The sequence below is a fragment of the Triturus cristatus genome, chromosome 3_1, assembly GCF_964204655.1.
Source record: "Triturus cristatus chromosome 3_1, aTriCri1.1, whole genome shotgun sequence".
Classification (NCBI taxonomy): domain Eukaryota; kingdom Metazoa; phylum Chordata; class Amphibia; order Caudata; family Salamandridae; genus Triturus; species Triturus cristatus.
Window position 1 is genome coordinate 243064540 of NC_140583.1, and position 22517 is coordinate 243087056.

Below are 22517 nucleotides of genomic sequence, written 5' to 3' on the forward strand. Positions count from 1 at the left end.
TCAAAGTGATACACAAGTGATACACAAGTGATTAAAAGTGATCAACACGTGTATTAGCAAATGAATACTAGTACGGGCTGTCAAGAAAATCATTTATACAATAAACTAGGGTCTTTGGTTTGTTTGTGGTCTACGGCATTTGAATCCCATTATGAATGGTGAGATCATCATCAGGACTCAATGCAATTTAGTAAGCCCGAAACAGAGCTTGAGACAATAATGGAATAATAATGTCATAAGAGAGGAACTAAAACAAGGCATTGGTAGTGAAGGATAAGGAATATGCTACTTACCAGTATGCATCTGTTCTTGGCATGTAGAGCTGCAGATCTACACACTTTTGCATAGATCGCCATCTGGTGTTGGGCCCGGATGTTTGCAGTTTGTTTTTCCTCTTGGAAAGTCTTTGGAAGTCACGAGGTCGGTGACTCCTCCCTTGGTTCGTATTACGCATGGGCTTCGGCTCCATCCTCAGATTGTTTTTCGCCAACAGGGAAAGATGGAGTGTAGTAATAACAGTGAAGAAACCCATGTGTGTTGTATCTAAATAAGATAGACTGGAACAGATACAGGTAGCCGGGGAGGCGGGTGGGCGTGTGTAGATCTGCAGCTCTACATGCCAAGAACAGATGCATACTGGTAAGTAGCATATTCCGTTCAAGGCATATGAGCTGCAGATTACACACTCTTGCATAGACTATATAGCAGTTCCCAACCTTAGCGACGACCACCGGTATCTGCTGCAGTGCTTTAAAATAGTGTTTTTAGTACAGCCTGGCCCACACTAGCTTGTTGCTTGGTTTGCACATCTACACAGTAATGTTTAGTGAAAGTGTGCGGTGTTGACCATGTAGCTGCCTTGCAGATATCATCTAATGGGATGTTCCCTAGAAAAGCCATAGAAGCCCCTATCTTTCTTGTAGAGTGGGCTTTAGGGGGAACAGATCGCGTGCATTTTGCTTTGTGGTAGCAAATCTGTATGCATTTTACAATCCACCTAGCTATCCCTGATTTAGAGATGGGGTTGCCTTTATGAGGTGGAGAGAAAGAGACAAACAGTTGCTTTGTCTTTCTGAAAGGTTGTGTTCTCAGGATATAGTAAAGCAAGGCCCTTTTAACATCCAGTGTGTGTAGAGCCCTTTCTGCAACAGTTTGAGGTTGCGAGAAAAAAAACGGTAATTCTACCGATTGATTTAGATGAAAGGGTGAGATGACTTTGGGTAGGAATTTTGGGTTGGTACGGAGGACAACCTTGTTCGGGTGCATTTGGAGAAAAGGTTCTTTTATAGTAAGTGCTTGTATCTCACTGAGCCTTCTAAGGGAGGTAATGGCTACAAGGAAAGCTGTTTTCCATGTGAGGAATTGCAGTTCGCATTTATGCAAAGGTTCGAAAGGCGGTCCCATTAGCCTTGTGAGAACTATATTTAAGTTCCACACAGGTGAGGGTGGCACTCTGGGGGGAATTATTAGTTTTAGGCCTTCCATGAAGGCTTTAATGGCAGGTACTCTGAAAAGTGATAGGTGCTGTCTGTTTTGTAGGCAAGCGGCAATTGCTGCGAGGTGTAGCCGAATGGATGTATATGCTAGGTTACATCTTTGTAGATGGAGTAAGTAGCATATGATATGCTGTATGGATGCGTCTAGTGGGTTGATTGTGTTGTTATGGCAATAAACAACAAATCTTTTCCACTTGGCAGCGTAGCAGGCTCTAGTGGTAGGGCGTCTAGCTTCTCTGATAACGTTCATACAGTCGGGGGGAAGGTTAAGGTATCCGAATTCTAGGATCTCAGGAGCCAGATCGCAAGGTTGAGCTGAGCTGGGTCCAGGTGTCTGATCTCTCCATGGTTCTGGGTTAGGAGGCATGGTGAGAGGTGTAACTTTTGGTGTGGCACTACCGAGAGTTCCAGCAGCGTGGTGTACCACTGTTGTCTGGCCCATGTTGGAGCTACTAGAATCAGTGTGAGGGAGTGCTGTAGTAGCTTTCGCACCACTAATGGAATTAGTGGGAGAGGTGGAAAGGCGTACGCAAATTTGCCTGACCAGTTCATCCATATCGCATTGCCTTTGGACAATGGGTGTGGGTATCTGGCGGCGAAGCTTGGGCATTTTTTGTTTTCGTGGGTGGCGAAGAGGTCTATCTGTGGATGCCCCCACATCTGAAAGAACGGGTGAAGAACCTGCGGGTGAAGTTCCCACTCGTGTATCTGCTGCGTCTGTCTGCTGAGCAGATCTGCCATGGTGTTTTGGACTCCTGGGACATGCTGGGCTAGGAGAAAGATTTTGTGTGGAATTGCCCATCTCCATATGCTCTGTGCTAGTTGAGAGAGCTGTGGAGAGTGTGTGCCGCCTTGTTTTTGGATGTAGTACATGGCGGTCATGTTGTCTGTGCGGATAAGGACTGCCTTGCCTGAAATCTGTGTGTGAAAGGATGTTAGGGCTAGAAAGATTGCCAGTAACTCCAGATGATTGATGTGGAGTAACTTTTGTTGCGGCGTCCATGTGCCCTGCACTGTGAGGTGTAGTAGATGAGCTCCCCAGCCGGAGAGCGATGCGTCTGTTGTCAGGATTATTTGTGGAACCGGGTCCAGGAACGGTCGACCTCTGGAAAGATTTATGGTGTTCCACCACTGCAGAGAGCGATGGGTGCGACCGTCTACCAACACCAGATCTGTCAGTTGCCCCTGGGCCTGGTTCCGTTGGCGCGCTAAGCACTCTTGGAGTGGACGCATCTGGAGTCTTGCATGAGGCACTATGAAAATGCAAGAGGCCATCCTCCCTATCAGTTGCATAAACACTCTTGCTGGGAGGGAGTGTTGAAGTATGAACTTTTGACGCAAAGCCTGAATGCTTGCAATCCTGGTCGGATTGGGGTAGGCTATGGCTTTTGAGGTGTCTATGGTGGCACCGAGGTATTGCTTTATGTGGGATGGTGTTAGCTGGGACTTTTGGTGGTTCACCGTGAAGCCTAGTTGGTGAAGTAGTTGGATTGTAGTGGCGGTGTGGTGTATACATTGGTTGTAGGACGCGGCTTTCATCAGCCAGTCGTCCAGATACGGGAAGACGTGAATGTGCTGTCTTCTGAGATGTGCCGCCACTACCGCTAGGCACTTGGTGTATACCCGTGGTGCTGTTGTGACCCCGAATGGGAGCACCTTGAACTGGTAGTGTTGCCCGTCCACTACGAATCTGAGGTACTTTTTGTGGGCATGGTGTACCGGAATGTGAAAGTATGCGTCTTTCAAGTCCAGTGTGGTGAGAAAGTCGTTCTGGGAGAGGAGCGGAAGTACCTGCTGAAGTGTTACCATGTGAAAATGGTCAAAATGTATGTATGTGTTTAGAAGATAGGCCGTAGAATCTCGTCTCTTTTTGGTATCAGAAAATATAGGGAGTAGACCCGTACACTTTGCTGATGGGGGGGGGGGGGGGGGGGGGGGGGGGGGGTTGGACTTGTTCTATTGCGTGTTTTTGTAGGAGGGAGATTACCTCCTGTTTTAGTAACGTGGAATGTTCTTGTGACATTGGGCATTGCCTGGGTGGAATTTTGGGGGGGGGGGGGGGGGGGGTAGATGTGAGTCCTAGGCAGTACCCTGAACGAATAATTTGGGTCACCCATTTGTCTGATGTGATGGACTCCCAGACGTGAAGGAAATTTTGTAGTCTGCCCCCGACCGGAGTGGGATGGTCTGGAGGTAGCAGGGGAAAGTCATTGGGTAGGCGGTGTGGCAGAGCGGGCGGTATTTGTTTTGCCTCTGCCTTTATTGTTATTGCCTCTATAGCCGCCTCTTTGATAACCCCTTGTGAAGGTGGACTGAGGAGGGGATTTGTAGGACGTGGACGCGCTATCTGAGGAGTAGCCTCTGCCCGTGCCCCAAAAGGAAGAGCGGCGAAAGGAGCGCCTAGGAGGGTGCGACTGTAGGGCTCCCATAGATTTGCCGTATCTGTGTCTTTTTTCATCTTCTCGAGGGCCTCATCTATCTTTGGACCGAATAAATGTTCTTGATCAAATGGATGGTTTAATATGGAGGCTTGTACCTCAGGTTTAAAGCCTGAAACTCTCAGCCAAGCGTGGCGACGGAGGAGGACACTAGTGTTAATGGCCCTGGAGGCTGTGTCTGCTGCGTCTAAGGCACAGCGTATAGAGGTATTAGTTATGGTCTTACCCTCTTGAATTAATTCATTGGCCCTATTTTTGTATTTTTCTGGGAGATGGTGCATGATGGTTTTTAGTTCATCATAATGCGCTCTGTCGTATCTGGCCAATAGCGCTTGAGTGTTGGCGATACGCCATATATTGGCTGCCTGTGACGCAGTGCGTTTTCCTGACGCGTCCAGGAGCTTTGACTCTTTGTCAGGCGGTGGTGCTTCGCCTGACGCCTGGGAATTTGATCTCTTCCTTGCAGTGAATACCACTAGGGAATCCAGTGGCGCTGGCCCTTTGATGTAGGCAGGATCTGTGGGGGCAGCTTTATACTTTTTCTCTATGCGTGGGTTTAGGACCCTAGCCCTGACTGGGTCTTTAAAAACCTCTGACGCATGTTTTATTACCCCTTTGAGCATAGGTAGTATAGCAGTAGACCTATGTGCAGTATCAAAGGTGTCTAGGAGGAAATCTTCCTCTACTGGGTCAGTGTGTAGCTCTACCCCGTGATAATGTGCCGCCCTCTGAAGTAGGTGGTGAAAACCTAATGAGTCTTCTGGTGGAGATGGCCTGGATGGATAAAGGTCATCTTGTGGGACATCTGGAATGTCTGGGTTATTATAATCATCCCATGGGTCTGGGGATCCTGTAGGGGTGGGGTCTTGTGGCACATCTGCTGGGTCGTAGTATGGGTCCCCCTGATCATCATGGTCTGGAGACGATGAGGCAGGGGTGGAGAAGGTGGAGGGGGTGGAGAAGGTGGAGGAGGTGGGGAAGGCACTCTGAAAGGGGAGGTAGCACAGTCCTTCCTCTTTGGAGGTGGAGGTGGAGCTGGTTTGTCCAAATGTCTCTTTTTAGAAGAAAGTGCCAAATGTCCAGTTTTTGGATCCTTGGTAAGTGTCTTTTGCAAAAGGATCCGGTGTAAATAGTTCTTGCGACACTGGTTTTTCGGTCGGCGCCGACGTTTTCGGGGCCGATGGCTTTTTAGGCTCGTCTGTGCCGTGCTTTTTTGGAACCTCCGATTTTTTGTTCAGTGCCGAGACAGGCTTCGGCGCGGGAGTGTCGGTGCCGAGGGCCTTATGATGTTTGGTCGGCACCGAGAGGCTGGGTTTCGACACCGAGGGCTTTGGTGCGGAGCTCGGTGTCGAGGTAGAGGCTGATCTCTTCTTCGGTGCCGAAGGGTGTTTTTCGGCACCGCTGGCAGGCTGGCTCGAGCCCGAGCCGCCGGAAGGCTTATTAGGCTTCTTCACCGGGCCCGAAGGTGGGGTGTTCGAAGCAGTGTCTTTGGTCTTGCTTAGGCCCGGAGGCGAAGGCATGACCGAAGCCTTTTTGGGTGTCGGCGCGGGTGTGGGAGGGGGTATTTTACTCCCGACCCTCTGCGCCGGGGTGATGTCCTCCACATCCGAGTCGTCGGCTTCGGAAGCACTGACTAGGTCCTCTTCGGTGTGCTGCTGTCCCGGAGCTTCGACGCCGTCCCCGAAGATGTCGACTGGAACGGAAGTCGAGGTGTGCGCCATTTTTCGTCTGGCCCTTCGATCTCGAATAGTCTTTTTGGATCTAAAAGACTTGCAGGCGGGACAGTCTCGAGCCTCGTGTTCAGGGGAAAGGCAGAGGTTGCACACCTCATGTAGATCGGTGTGGGGGAATTTTGACCCACATCGAGGGCACTTCTTGAATGGAGTTCTTTCCATCAGCCGGGACCGGAGCCTGGATAGGCCCGAAGGCCGCCGTCGATGACTGGAATCGAAGATGTTTGGAAGAAGAAGGTGATTGAGGAGATCAGGATCTGAACAATACCACAGAGAGCGAGGATTCCGCTTCGATCGTCGAACTGGAATGTTCGGAACCGGAGCGCGAAGTATTACATCCGAGCCCGATGGCGGAAAAAAAACAATCGGAGGATGGAGCCGAAGCCCATGCGCAATACGAACCAAGGGAGGAGTCACCGACCTCGTGACTTCCAAAGACTTTCCAAGAGGAAAAACAAACTGCAAACATCCGGGCCAACACCAGATGGCGATCTATGCAAAAGTGTGTAATCTGCAGCTCATATGCCTCGAACATTGTATTATGTGCTCACAGAATCAGAAATGCATGATGATAGATGCACTGGAAGAAAGGAGAATAAATAGTGTGAAGTGAGATAATTACTGCTATGACCTAGAAGTGATGGTCACAAAATAGAGAAAATATCGGAGAGCGCCTATCTAGTGGAGATGCCAAATACCCTGAGACGCAGACTGCATCATGAAAGGGATGGACTAAGTATAGTAAAACTGCAGTTGAGTGATGCACTTCAACGAGAAGTGCAGAAAAAATGCAGAAAAAAAAACCCCAGTGAGGTAAGAATTAAATAGGCCAAACTAACCTGGGGGAGAAAAGGTCGCCATGGTAGAAAGCATGCCATATTGCAGGTGATGCACGGAGGGCAGATACACCAGGGGAAATTCCTGGAGCCTTCGATCAGCCTGTCACATTCAGCATGATCAGAGTGGTGGGCAGAAATTACAGAGGACCACAATCGGTTCTAGCAGTTAAGTGTTGACACACACAGCAAATAGCTCAACGATCAGTGATACGGTTAATTGTTGCTGTAGGAACACAACCAGTTCTGGCAATAGAGTGCAGAGACGCCCAGGGAGTTGCTCTGTAGGGGCACACTGGCCTATAAAAACAGATCCAGGACTAAGGCCTCCATGAGGAGTCCCAAAATAGAGGAATGACTAAGTCTACATAAAGGATGGGCTGCTGCCTCCAAGGAGAAAACTATGAATAAATAAAGGACTCCACTATAGTAAACTAAGGGGCCATATTGGAAAGGAATAAAAAACGTGGATATGCCATATATGGGCAGTTAGAATAAGTCGGAAAGAACAAAAATGAATACAAATGTGAAAGAGGAATAAGACAAGAATGCATCGTGGGTATGTGATACACAAACAGATATACTACATAGCAGTACATATAAAAAAAAACATACACAAATTCAAAAGAGACCACAAGGGCCCACAACCAGTGTGCATAGTGTCCATCCAGATAATCTAAAGAAGTTGTTCTTTATTCAATAATAACTCTATATTCCTTCCCCGTTCATGGATCAAGAAGGTGCTGATTACTTGCCACCTAATGTCTTTCACAATGCCCATTTTCAAGAAAGTGCGACACCAGTGAGACAGTGAGGATCTTGCATCTAATGCGGCTCCTATGCGGACATTTTTGAATTGTAATCTTTTGTGTGGTGGGGCCAATATACAGCAAGTTACATGGGCAAAAGATGGCATGTGTTACATTAGAAGTATTACAATTGAAAAAGTATTTGAGTGCTTCCGTTGATTGCATTGGCTGCATCGGTAGAGACCTCTAATGTTCAGTAAGGGTGCGTTAAGTACTAGAGGAAGGTATGGCTGCTCTGACAAGATGGGCTTTGCTTGTAAAATGGGAATAAACTTCAAACCTAAGAGGCTCAAACACATGGTCTCCAGCTGCTAAAATACGGCATTGTTCCTTGATACTTTGGGATATTAAACGCGAACTTGGGGAACAAGTGGTGACACAGAAGTCTATTTGATTCTAGCTTTTCATGGACAATACCACACTCTTTGGCACAGCGTCTGATCATGCGTTTGTGATAGGCATGTTCCAATAGTTTTTGGGTTAGAATCTCTACCTCACTTAAAAAACAATTCTTGTATTTACAGTTGAGTCAGAGTCTAAGAAATTGGCTGTATGGAAGTGAGTGCCTCAGTTAGTGGGGATGATCGCTACTGCAAAAGGGTATTTCTCTCCATGGGTTTCTTAAACAGGGTGCTATACAAATGTTAATTTACAATATGGATAGTAAGGTCCAGAAAGGAGATTTCAGACAAGTGACTGCAGAGTAAATTTAAGCTCATTATAATTTTGGTTAAGCCAAGCTTGAAAAAGTAAAAGTGTAGGAAAAGTCCCCATTCCAAATCATGAATTGGGGATAAAAACAGCCCCCATTGAAGTCCCCTTAATCTGAAGATAAAATTCACTGTCTAATTTAAAGAAATTAGGCCTGAGAGCCAACTCTTCAAGAGAGACAAACCTGATCCGGGCAAGGTCTGGAACGGAGTATTGCTTATGAGAATCAAACCGGCCATTTGTAGTACATTAGTGTAGAGGGATTCTAAAGTCAAAGGTGACCAATAAGAAACCAGGAATAGGTAAGTGAAAATCTTTTATGAGAGGGACAAAGTCAGTGCTGTTAGGTGTATAGCAATCAGTAAGTGGTGCAAAGGATTTAATGAAAAAGTCTATGTATTGACCAAAATAGAGCCTCAGCCCAAGACAAGAAGTCTGCCAGGTGGGCTTTCCAAATTTTTATGAACCTTAGGAAGAGTATAAACCATTGGAGTGTGTTGGTTTTAAACATTGAGGTGTGAAACTGTATTGCTGCTTAAGAAACCCAATTTGTTGGCTTCGCCAGTAAGACTTAATATTTCATTTTGTATCTCCATTGTGGGGCAAGTTGTTTTTTAGTGATCAGTATTATCAAGTTGCCAGAGGATCTGCAAATTATACAGATCAATGTCCTGGAGGACAATTCTGCCACCTTTCCATCTGGTTTTACAATGATAGGACTGTCCTTTTTTAGTGCATTGAGGGCCTCTTGTATTGCCATGAAGTGTTTTATGGTGGGAAGGTTTTTGGGTTTTAAGGTCATTAAGATCTTTAAATACAAGTTTTTTTATAGTGAGAATCTAAACTGGTGGGAAGGATAGCGGTGGTGGAAAAAAAAAAAAAAAAAAAAGGAGAGGACGTAAGCCAGTCAAATCAGGACTAGGATAAGAGCATTCCCAAAGTCGTCCTTTAAGCACATTTCCCTAAAAAATCTCAAGAGCTCGGTATGAAGTTTCAAGAAGTTACTTATCTCCACCGGGACCAAGGATATGCCTTTATTTAATAGGGTAAGTTCTGTCCTCGTGAGGGTAGGTGATGAGATTAAATACAGGAATAGTTTTCATATTAACTATTCTCTATTTTTCGACTATCACCTTTTGGTCATAGCTATAATAATCACACACTATTCATTCTCCTTTCTTGCAGTACCTCTATCATTTAAATCTGATTCTGTGAGTATGTGACAATTTATCCTTCAATACCTATGCCTCGTATTATTTCCTCTCTTGTGACATTATTAGTCCATTATTATTTCAGCTCGGTCTAGTTCGCCAATTGCTTCGATTCCGGTTGATGATCCCACCATTCACAATGGCATTTACACGCCTTCAATCATAAAAAACGGACACAACCTAGTTGATGGTATATATGATTTTCTTGACGAGCCATGCTATCTTTGATTTACTTATACACATGTGGCTCACTTGCGTGCATGCCTTTGAAAGAGAGCACACAGTACGCTTGTTTGCACCTATACTCACTGTGCTGCTATGTGTCTTTAAATAGGTTGTTCTTTTTTGGACTCATTAAAAACTGCCATTTGGTTCTCTTTATTGCTAATATTACTACTAGGGATCATTGTTCTCGATGATACAGTTATTACCTATGGTCCCCAGTGATCCTTGGGTCAACCTTGTTAAACAGTAACTCCAATTTTGTAGGAGCAGTAGGCGCCGGCCAGTCTAAGAAGGTGGGAGAGGTGGCACAGGCAGCCTCGTAGATGAATCCATTTGAGGTGAGGTGGCGACACGCATCACTGGACCAGAGTAAAGAGGTGATCTGGGGTGGCACTAGAGGTCGACAGGTCGGCGCTGAAAAACATCTGCACCGACATGAATGGCATAAACATGGGCTTGCCATAAGGCCCCATGAGGGCCTACGTTGCACCGGAGATGGGCGCCATTCTGCAAAAGATGCGAACATGGAGTTAATGAACTCCACAGGGTCAGAGTTGGAAGTCAGGTTACAGTGGCATGGGTGCTGGAGGCTGCTCTGGCAGTCCAGTTCGGCCACAGACTCATTGGGTGACACTGGGGAAGAATCTGTGGCAGGACCAGCTCATAAGGTTTCAGCGGCACCAAATCCAGCTCAGAGGTGGAAGATCTTATGAGAGTCGGGGGATCCTGGCTGACCTACCTCTTGAGGAATGCTTCTTATGCTTACTTTGCCTGAGCCACAAGTACAAAGTCAGATCAGATTAGGCGTGGAAAGGGCACCGGCCTAGATCATAGTTTTGATCGCATGCCTTAAAAATTTTGCTTCCATCTCCTTAATTGCCTTGGGGTGCATTCTGAGGCAGGACTCGCATGACTTGGAGTCATGGTACAACTCAGACACCACAGTAGGTTTCTGTGAAGTACATCTGTCCCTTGCAGTCGCTACAGGGCTTAAAGCCTGAATGCTTCAGGTAAGATATTCTAGCACTGCACTTAGAAAATAATTCGTAAAATTATTTTGAAGCATCAATGTGTGAAAGCTCCAGATCCATCCGTGTGCAAGGCACAAAAAAAAGGGAACAGACGTGGTGGTGCTAGATAACTGGTGATATCCCCAGACGTCACTTCCAGCACAGAGCCAGCCCCACCTACAAGGCTCAAAGAGCGTTGACGTTTCTGGATTCAGTCTAATGCCTAGGATTATCAAGCAGGTGCAAAACCTGCAGGTAAATAAGAAACATAGTTCCAATGCAAAGCAGGGGAACAATATTGTAGCCTGTACCCTCTAAAGATTTTGTTTGATTTTAAAAGAAAAGATGTATAGTAATATAATTGTTGTCTAATTATGATTGTATCTAAGCCAAAGGCTGGAGTTCTGACAGAAGCTATTTTCCATTAAGCTTACTAGTTTGAATTTGTAAACATAGTTAACCAGAGGTACAGTGGGCTCAAATTCCTGTTGGATCTGCACCACAGCCATGGGATCCCCAAAATAATTAAGGCTACTTACTCTTCACCAGCAGCTAAGCACTTCTCAGGGAAAATACTTAGAGATTCTCTACTCAATTATTTATTTCTGTCTCTAATAATGATATCGAGCAACTTCTGAGGAACAGGGTTGCCATTACTATGCATCAAATGATTCTAGATAGACCTCCTGCCAAATGTAGCACACACAACCTAAAAAGACAAATCTGAGGCAATAATGGTCAGCTGATGCAACCTGCTGGTGAATGCTCACATTTTAAAACCAAACCACTGTGGGAGAAGCAATCTGGGGTGAAGCACGAGGAGCATAAAGATAGAAAACTATTAAAGCGAATGAGTGTTTTTCCACAAAGCTGGTTTTCAATAGAAAGCGGTCTTTGATCAAAATAAATAAATAATGTCGATCAAAATTAACAGTCAAGATTTGCTCCTGATTGTGACTCGCGTACAGTAAAACATGTAAGAACTGTATTGAAACCAAAATATAAAAATATGCTAAAAAACATACGTGGTACACAGCCCATCTGTAAAGCATACAATAATTTATACACATACCGTTTTTCTCATGTATCTGTACTAGAGATTTGTAGGATTGTTGTGCTCGTGTTAGATTATACTGGTTCTGTAAAAATGAAAAGATTAACAATTACAAATCAACGTACCAACTATAACCTTTAATCGTGCAGTAAAAATGCATTTGTCAGTAAAATTAAAAGCAATTATGGGTTATATAAACCCTCACATGTACATTAAAAGGAAACAAGCTTTATGCCCGTGTCCACAAAAAAAACAGTCAAGACGTTTAAGAGTCACCACACACAAGCGTGTGCGCAAAATGGCGGAATTTATTTAATTTACTGATTCAAGATAACAGGTGCATTTATGATTGGTAAATAAAAAGATAAATAAAGAAATCTTAGTCCAACAGTGCTTATAGCAATGTGGAGTGTTCTGGTAACAAATGGCAGCTAACAGGCCCTACAAAAAATAATAATTCTTTTTTAGAGGACTGCAAGTGAGAAGCAGGTTGGGGGAAGAGCAAAGTAGGCGCGCAAAAGCGACTCAGTAGCAAATACCAGCTTCCGGGTCCGCCAAAAGTGTTCAATTAAGGACTACGAGGTGTAGGGAAGTGATGGAGGAGAGGATGGAGAGCAGATGAATGGTAAGCAATGGGGTGAAGGGCATTTGAGCAGAGGGGATTCAGCGCAACGGAGAACATGCACACTCGTTGAGTGGTTAATGAAAGGAAAAAAGTAATTCCCTAAATAATAGCAGTGGAAGTATACAAACCAGCCAATCAAACGAATGGCAAAGAGGACATTTTCCAGGGGCAGGATAAACACAAGGAGTGGAAAGCAAGTGATTGAATAAGAAGCAAGCAAATTAGAGGGCTAATAAAGGCAATGTTAAACAATGGGCGTCCGATGAGTCCACCAAGTTTTTAGTATGGTCTACAAGAGGCCTTTGTCTATGGACAGCTGAAAGCTGTCTAGTAGGTGAGACATAATAATGCACTGCATAATTAGTGAAATGTACAATTTACTTCCCTTCGGGAACAGTGTTTCTAGCAGATGCTTTATCTAACTGCAGATTCTTCACCTTTAGAATATCCCCTGGCAGCAGACTGGATCTGTAAGATTTTTCAGCATAGCGCCTGCTCGTCGATAAGTAGCATTGTGCAGCTCTGCATCAACTTATGTAACACCCCGGACGTGATGGTTGGAGCTGCATATAAGCACCAGCCAAGCACGCCGATGTCAGTTTCTTTCTTGACACTGATTGCACCAAACCAATTACTGTACCAGAGTGCAGCTCTCTAATTTTGGAACGTTTTAGATGGAAAAGAGGCCATTCCATAGAACTAGGAGGAGGAAGGACGGTGAGGAATATGCCACCAGAAAGAGCATGACCGAAGGTAAGTAACTCGCTGTTCTGACAAGTACTTCTAACCAGAGATACCTCACCTTTAGAATAGATACCAAAGCGGTACCACCAACTGTGGTGATCTGTAGAATGCCTCAAACAGAAGTCCTGCAGGTCCAAACCTTCAAAATGCCTTTACTGTCAGACCAGGTTGTTAAGGCAATAATACTTCATTAAACGGTGCACTAATACCCACAATGCAGTCCGACACCCCGTGCAAGCGCCCTGGTGGAATGGGACCTCAATCTTTCTGGAGGATGCTCCTTAGCCAATGCGTAGCAGAACTTAAGGCAAAGGGCTATTCACCCTGACAAAGTTCTTTTCTGCACTACTTTGTCTTTTCTCGCCCGGAGAACCCCAAAAAGAGCTGTTAGTTTACCCGATGGCCTTTAGTGCAATCAATATACAATCTCGGCACCCTTTAGTGCGTCAAACGATGGAGCCTCTCCTCCTCCTTGGACAGGTGTTGGAAAGAACATCAGGGAGTTACAACGTTCAGTAGAAAGGTCCCTTTAGTCATTAGCATCTGTCATGAAAGTTGGTGGTGTAGGTCGACTGGACTGAAGAGCCTAATGCTCACTGAGGCAGCATGTTGAAGTTATCATGACGAGAAAGACAGTCTTCAGAATTAGGAGGCGTAGAGGGCAGCTGTCCATCGCCTCAAAAGGGATACACATAAGAAAAGTAAGGCCAAATTAAGATCCCACTGTGGCATCATTAGGAGTTTAGGAGAAAATATATGAAAAAGGCCTTTAGGAAATTGCATCACAAAAGGTGACTTCATCAAAGACGGCTGGTCCAGTAAGAGCAAAAAGGCTGACAAATAACCTTTACCAGACTGCACTGCAAGTACTTGGTAAAAAACAAAATAAACAACAATAAATCTGACAGTTTGGCCTACAACAGCCCCGTATTGCGGGTGTCCTAAGACACAAGCTTGCCCCAACGTCTGGTATAAACAAATTTGGTCAAAGGGCTCCTGATGCAAGGATGGCATCCACTACTTTAGAAGGGTGATTAAATACAGTCAACTTCTGCAGGTCAATCTGTAAGCATGGAGGTGTAGATTGCCCAACTCTGGGTACAAGACTCTGCCCTGCTGCAACAGAAGATGCTCTCGAAGTCTTAGCTGATAGGACAGATGCTAATGCCCGGATATTCCAGGTAGGAAACTCTCCTGGCCTTATCCAGAGCCACTAGGATGACTTGGGTCCAGTTGTTCCTTATCTTCTTCAGATCAGCACTCTGGACAGGAGAGGTAGTGGTGTCCCATGCTCCACTCTAGGTGGACTGAGTCTCAGAGAGAGCTGTCTGGGGAACTCCAGTACACAAAAGAGCCAACATTGAGTGTTCTCTGCAGTGGCAAAGAGATCAAGTCAGGGTTATACGCACTGGTGGAGAATGCCCTCCCCCACTTCCAGGTGTAACTGCCATTCGTGTTCCACTAAGTTTGTCTGCCCTGGTGTTTAAAGCTCCTGCCAGGTGGTGAACCGTCAGGGAAATGCCATGACGATCCATTAAGCTCCAGAGGTGCAAGGCCTCCAGGCACAGGGCCCATAACCCACCCCACCCTCTTTGGTGAAATACCACATGGAGGTGGGGTTGTCCGTGAAGACCTGAACCAGGTTCCCCTTGATGGATGGTAGGAAGGTTTTCAACACCAAGCGAATGACCCCAAACTCCAATTGGGTGATGTTCAGGAGCTCCCCACCCAGCAATGATGAGTCCATCACCACTGTCAGCTTTGGAACTTGACAGAGCCCTTGGTGCTGGACCCACTGAGATTTCAGATCCCACCGCAGATTCTGATTATGCCATCTGGCATAGACATCAAGCAGGATGCAGATGTCCCTACCCCCCAGAACCACCCCCACTAAGACACAGGCCAAGGCTGAAACATCAGGATCATATCCGAAGTGTTGATGCTCCGGAGGGAATGCCCGAAAAAATTATATCTAGGATAGCTCCGATAAAAAGGAGCTCTTGCAAAGGATTCAGATGGCAGGAGGTTCGCCGTCAGCTGGAGGTGGGTCATGTGTGGGAGCCCACCTTCAACTGCTAGTCTAGTTAAGAGAAGAAAGGGTTTACTGAACCTTTGAAGGTGTGCTGTGATCTTCGCTATTGCGTCTGTCAACACCTGAGGAGCACTGCTGAGGCCAAAGGGGAGCACAGCATACTGATGATTCTCCTGGCCTACCTTGAACTGAAAGAACTGCCAGTAGGCCAAGTAGGACAGGAACATGGAAATAGGAGTCCTGTAGGTACAATGTTACCATCCAATGTCTTGGATTCAGGGCAGAAAGAACCTGGACGAACATAAGCATCCTGAATTTGTCCTTCAGCAGTAAGAAATTGAGAAGCCCGAGATCTAAAATAGGAAGGAGACCCCACCTTTTTTCTGCTCTAGGAAATAGCCAGAGTAAGAAACATCTAGTAAAGTTTTTTGAACGCAAGAACACACTCTTTCTATTGCTCCTTTTTTCTAAAAAGAGTCTGAACTTTCAGCAGTAAGATGGACAGTGGTCCTCGGAAGCCGCTCTGATGTGGGATGAAGATTCAGCTGGTTGGAAAGGCATGGCATAAGTAGCCCAGTTTTACTATCTGCAGGAGCCACCTGTCGGATGTTAATGCCCATCACTCCTGGAGATAAGGACCAATTCGCCTCCAACAGGATGGTCCATGTGCGGCAGAAGGCAAACTAATGAAGCATGGAGGCTGCTGATGCAGGGGCAAGACACAGGGAGGTTTTATATTCCAGTGGGTCTGGAAGTCGTCTTTTGGATCTCTGATCCCGAAAGGACTGGAGTGGCTGTCTGTGGCTAGGGTGGTGTGTCCTGGTGCTGCCTTTAAAGAAAGCCCCTGTTGATGCAACTAAAGGGTTGAAACTGCTGAGAATACGCCTCGGTGGGTGTGAAGAGAGAAAGCGCACGGTGGTACAGCTTTTTTTTGTTTAAGCACTCCAGTGCGCAAAAAGCCTTGGAATTGGTCCTCTAGTAGATCCCTGAACTACCCAGCTCCCAGGAGTAGAGTGATGCAACAGAACACATAGTCACACTGAGCAGGTCCGTGGTGTAGTGCTACCTATCGATTCACAGGTGGGCAAGAAAAAGGTTTAGCCCAAGAACCCATGACAGTGTTAGTCAGGAATTTGCTGAATGATGGCAATTGCTCGGACAAGCTCTGCCCAGGCTGTAAGACTTCAGAAAGGACATTAGTTTTCACCTCAAAAGACGCTAAATGTAAGTTTAGTTGCTCATCTGACTACTACGCTGTGCCAGGGGAAGTGTACTCAACAGCTTTGCCGGTTCCTTTTACACATCCTAGTCGTCACAACATAGCATATCAAGAGGGACAGCCTTTGTTTTTCTTACTGTGTTAGGAAGATGAGTCTGAAAGATGAGTGCTGCAAGGAGCTGGATTTAAAACCTAGCTAGAATTATGCTGGAAACGGTTTTGAAATAAACCATGTTAATATAACCATTAAGGGGATCAAGTTGTTTGGGTTGTATTAAACTTGTTTACATCACGGTGTGTAAAGTCATAAAGTATGTGTTGTTGCAATAGTATATATTTATAGGAAAAGAAAAGTTGAAGATGATATCAACACTTATGTGGATAAGGAGATTGCCAAACCTTTCTTGCAGAAATAAACAGAATATTAGAAAAGTAAAAGGATGAAATTAAACAGAATAAACACCAAATGTTTGTGAGGGACAAATGTGACTATGCTGAGGGGCAGATTCTAACTTTGGCAAGAAAATTCAACAAGGTCAGGAAAACATATCAGAAAACAACGGTAGGGACAACAAGAACTGGTGACATCTGAATCCAGCTCAGATACTTTCTCTAGCAGACAGGAACTACAACGGCAAGTGGAAAATAGCCAGAAACCTTAAGACGAGTTCAGAGCATTCAGACAAAGCAAGTTCACCAACAAAAAAACAAGAGGTCGAACAAAAGGAAAAGACGGAAACCAAGAAAACGCACAATAAGAAGAGGCTGCCAAATGCCCCTGGTGTGAGGAATCAAGGGCCGAATTCCTATATAATGCTCCGGAACTGTGTGGCGCTGGGATACTTTTCAGGGGTGGTGACTGATCTCCTGGCTGAGGTGCCCGAGAGGGAGGTTCACTGCACACCGGGGCATTGTTTGCTAAACTGGTTCCCACACACCTCTAAGAATAAAGTGGACTGTTTATTATAGTTAGATTCGCAGTATATAACCCAGGCGACCTTTGCTTAGATATTGCTGGAGTATACTAAGGACAACAAATGATTCCAACCATGTTACTTTACAAATAAATTGCTGGGCTAGTATTACCCTGTACCGGGCCTAACCAGGGGGTAGGTTGTCTTGACTCTCAACTTGACTGCATTGATGAATATGTAATTGTTAATTTGTTTTCTACTGTGCTAGAGACCTGGTTCTGGTTTTGTAAACAATAACATTTGTTTAAAAAAATAGAAGCGGAGGGAGGAAATATAAAGACACGAAAAGCTGCATTGGCGGAAAATGAGGCAGGTGAACAAGAAATAAGAATAAGTGAGAAAAATGTTATACTTGTGAACTTATCAACCACGTTTTGAACGAGGCAGTAATCTTTATTAGGGTCAAGTGTTGACTTGTTTCTGTATGATAAACTGAAAATGTTAAAATATTTTGAACTTTAAATTAGAAATGCAATTGAGGGAGAACCATAAGTGGAAGACGCTGAACGTAGATTGTGTGTATGAGATATTGATACCCTGATTAAAATGGGTCTACCGGAAAGTGAAGATTTTCTTGCCTCACCTCAGCAAGAGGCATTAGTAGAATTACACCGTTAAACTGACATACAGAGTAAGAGCCGTTTCAAAGATAAATCAACCTACACTTCCACATTACCTCATGACAATACGGACTCCTTTTGTGATTTGGTAGTGAGGGATCTGGTTCAACTATAGTCTATTAAAAGTGAAAAGAGATTTACAAATATGATCACAGATTAGAGGGAAGCTAAATAGGCCTGAAGAAATGACCGAGGCATTGCTTTTAAACCCTCTGATAAGGGTGGCAGTGTAATACTGCACGTTTTAAAAATACCGGAAGGAAGCATAGAGCCAGTTGAACAAACAAGGTTGCTATGAACCAGTCTCTGCCAGTGTTTACAGAACAGTAGTCAATACATGATATCATATGCTGTGGAACTGAAAAGAAAAGGGTTTGAATAGTCATGAGGAATTTTGGTTTTTGAGAAAAGAGAAGCCTACAACCTTGTTTCTATTTACCGCCTAAGATACAAAAGGACTCCAGGAATGGAATCCACCAGGTAGGCCTACAGTACCTTCCAAAACTGCTTATTGGAAAATAACAGCTATTTATTCAGAGCATTTCTTTTTGCCCTTTGTATTATGTTTACCGTCCCTACTGCAGAGACGGCACAGATAGACGACACAAAACGTTATTAAAAAATCAATGATATGCACCGAGAACACTCATTTTTCATGATCACGATTGATGTAAGATCTTTGCACATCTGCATACAACAAAAACAGCGTATTCGGGCCGGCTAAGCTTTCTTTAAAAGTCGATCTACAGACTTAAACAGTCACATTGTCATGCTTACTACTGTGATTAATTTCTGCCTCAATAATATCAATTTTTTTTATTGAAGGACAGTTGGTACAGACAACTATCTGGCACATCGATGGAATGGACACTAGCTTCATACTCCGCTATGTGAACACATCTTCCTGGGCTGGGGGGAGGAGCAGGTGGGCTAGACCAACGAGAATGAGAGATTCACTAACCATTTCCTATTGTGGATTCCTTGTGCTACCCACCTAGTAATTATATGGGATGGCACCATAAAAGGTGTTAACACTTTCATAAGACATTTACAGAACAACAATTTGAACCTTAATTTACCCACAACACCCGTGACCGGGAGGTTGAGTTCCTGGACATTAACATGCAGGCGACTGACAAGCAATTAGTTACAAAACTATTAACCCTATGTCTGGGTAAAATAATTTAACTGTAGTACAATTGTTTAAAACGAAGTGGAGGAATCTAGTATCAAAAAAGAGATTCTGCATAAGGTTTTGAAGCAGGCCCTGAGCAAAGGTATAGTTCTTAACAGAGACCAGTTAATACTTGTGTGGAAATAAAATAAAAAACGACAGAGGTGGTGATAATGAAAAGACCTTGGAGTGTGCGCAAATACATCCTGAGACTTCATACAAAGCAGCCCTATGGACTGAACATGGAAAAGGAACTGTTATTTTTAGACTGATTTGGATTTCACCTGTAAGGAGTTACCTTTGGACCGCTATGCATTATATTTTCTGACCTCTCTGGTGTGACAAATGTATTATGTAACTTACTTCCATGATGGTTATTGTTGTCTCTTGACTACAAAGAGTAACTATAAAATATGGATTATATTGCAGGTAGTTACAGCAGATAGCCTCTTTATGTTCCATCCAATCCTTAGTGCTCACAATATTTTGTCCTCTTGGGCAACTGTCTTTCATAGACAGCAAATTACAGACATTAACTTTAGCCATAGAATCACATTAATTGGAACCTCTTTATGAGATATGGCATTGCCCGAGAGACAGCATAATCATAAGACCCTATTTTCCAACACACATCATGAAAATAATGCAGGTCAAACTATTCCCAACTCCCACAGGGATTTGGGAAGTAGGAGCATGGCACTTGCATATTTGCATTTAAACCATTAGCTGCAGCATCTCTGAGCACTTCTTTATAATCTACTTTAAACTACACCATTTTTAATGTTGGGTGAGCACACTAGCCCGTGCAAATAGGCAGGTTCACATTGATAACTTGAAACTCAGGGATGGCTCTCCGCAGGAGTGAACGTATCGTACCCAGCTGGTACACCAGAATAGCAACAGGACAAAGATCAGGAAGTCTGTTCATCAGGTCTATGAACACATACACCTTTTACTGGAATATGCCTTCTATGGTCATGCTACATTGAACACAGAAACAATGCATTAGATACAGGATCGATTGATCATGAATTCAAATTAATGTAAATTATGTGATAATGATGTGTACGAGTGCTATTGAAGTTGATATCTAACATAGAAGACCCCTGATATCGTCTTTGAAATTTTGCCAAACAAAAAGGGTGGTCAATTCCTATGTTACAGAACCAACTCGGATTTGGGTATGATGTATTCATATACTATCTAAGGTATTCATGGACAAACTCACACCATTGGTTAAATGATGTACTATGATTTCTATGGAGTCTGTTCTCTATACTTATGCACTGGATGAGTTATTTTCATTGGAAGAGGGGCATACAAAGGCTACGTGTTAACCAGCAGAATTAAGGAACATATATACTCGTGCTGGAACTCTTTTCCTGATAGGGAGGAGCACAGCATGAATATCAGATGGAATTTGCACCTGCTTAGCTAATATAGCATCGGAGCTGGTGGGTGTGCCCGTCCGTTTTCAATGGCAAAACAGAAGCATCATAAAGTAAAACAATAACCTTCATTCCTTATAGTGCCAATATGAAAACCAAAAATAATATAGAGGAACCTTCCTTCTTCAAACTTTTTATACTAGGTCATCCTGCAGATCATCTCCAGGAGTCAAAATGAGTAGGGATTTTTTTTTTTTTTTTTTTTTAAATTGCAGTAATTCCCAGCCTCCTTCTGGTGGTGCATCAACGGTTCCTGTTGCGACTCTGGATGTATCAAAACTGGAAAATATGTTGCTGGGTCTAAAAATGCAGCACCCAAGACAGACCTATAGAACAAGTTACTTACCTTCGGTAACGATGTATCTGTAAGAAACATTAGTTAGATTCCTCACCTTAGAATATCCCCAGGCGTCAGGCTGGATCCGGAAAGATTTTTCGTCAGCAATACCCCTTGCGCGTCGCTAGGCGTCGTCTGCAGCTCCGCGTCCGTCGTCGGCGTCGTGCGCCGGAATGACGGAGTACTTAGACGCCGCCCTCGTGCGCTGACGTCAGTTCTTGTACATAGCTTTCCGCGCCAGGAACGCAGAGCCATGCAAGAGACCGACACTGGTGCCAAAAAATCTAGGGCCCTGAAAAGGATAGCCTTAACCCTAGATGTCAGTTCGCAGAACGGGGTGGATGGGTGGATCGGTGAGGAATCTAACTAACTAATGTTTCTTACAGATACATTGTTACCGAAGGTAAGTAACTTGTCCATCTGAAAGAAACACGTTAGTTAGATTCCTCACCTTAGAATAGATACCCCAGCAATACCAACCCCAGTGGTGGGTCTGCGAACCAAGATCACACCAGAAAGTCCTGTAGAACAGAACGGCCAAAGAAGCCGTCTCTCCGGACTTGGCTGTCCAGGCAATAGTGCTTGGCAAACGTGTGCCGTGAAGCCCACGTCGCCGCCTGACAGATGTCCCGCAAGGGAACTCCCCGGCCCAGGGCAGTAGTAGCCGCTGTGGCCCGGGTGAATGGGCCCTCAACCCAACAGGAGGGTCCTTTTTTGCCAAGGAGTAACAAAGTTTAATACACAACACGACCCACCGTGAGATGGTCCGTTTGTGTACCGCTTTCCCCTTCTTAGCTCCTACGTATCCAACAAAAAGTTGGTCGGCCACCTGGAACTGTTTGGTGCGGTCCAAATAAAAGGACAGCGCCCGTTTTGGGTCCAGACGGTGGAGCCTCTCTTCCTCTTTTGAAGGATGCGGAGGCGGAAAGAAGGTGGGCAACGTGACAGATTGCCCGAGGTGAAAGGGGGTCACCACTTTCGGTAGAAAAGAAGGACGAGGCCGGAGGACAACCCTGTCCGGATGAACAGAAAGAAAGGGAGGCTTAGATGACAGAGCCTGAAGCTCACTCACCCGTCGAGCCGAGGTGATAGCTACCAGGAAAGCAGTTTTCAGGGTCAGAAGACGAATGGGACAATTGTGAAGAGGCTCAAAAGGAGCGCACATCAGAAAAGTCAGAACAAGATTCAAGTCCCACTGAGGCATTACGAAGGGGACATGAGGGAACATGTGAGTAATGCCTTTGAGAAAATGGGAAACAACAGGGGACTTGAAAAGAGAAGGCTGATCAGGAAGCCGTAAGAAGGCAGAGATTGCAGCTAGATAACCTTTCAAGGTGCCCAAAGCAGAGCCCTGCTGGGCCAAATAAAGAAGAAAGAGTAGAACCTCAGAAAGAGGGGCGGAAAGGGGATCCACAGCCTTTGCTGTGCACCATGCCACAAATTTGTTCCACCTGCAGGCGTATACCGTCTTTGTGGAGGGACGCCTGGCTGCCAGAATGACATCACAGACTTCAGGAGGCAAGTCAAATGGCATCAACTGCCGCCGCTCAATCTCCACGCATGGAGGTGGAGGCTGGACAGGTTCGGGTGGAGGACCGTCCCCTGCTGCTGCGACAGAAGGTCCTCCTGAAGAGGCAATCGTATCGGAGGATCTATTGACATACTGAGTAGCTCGGGATACCAGAACCTTCGTGCCCAATCTGGAGCCACTAAGATAACTTGGGCCCGGTTGCGCCTGATCTTCTTCAGCACTCTGGGCAGAAGTGGTATAGGCGGAAAGGCGTACAACAGACCGTAACTCCACTTACGACGAAAAGAGTC

General features: G+C 45.0%; 1 protein-coding gene across 2 annotated transcripts in view; it reads right to left on the reverse strand.

Annotated features, from left to right (window-relative positions):
* UBE2Q2 (ubiquitin conjugating enzyme E2 Q2) overlaps positions 1 to 22517 on the reverse strand; it is an 844760-nt gene that overhangs the window by 18224 nt on the left and 804019 nt on the right. For both annotated transcript variants that reach the window (XM_085643780.1, XM_085643779.1), the window contains exon 12: positions 11542 to 11608. In XM_085643780.1, coding sequence (XP_085499906.1) covers positions 11542 to 11608 — 67 coding nt within the window. The remainder of the gene's footprint in view (positions 1 to 11541; positions 11609 to 22517) is intronic.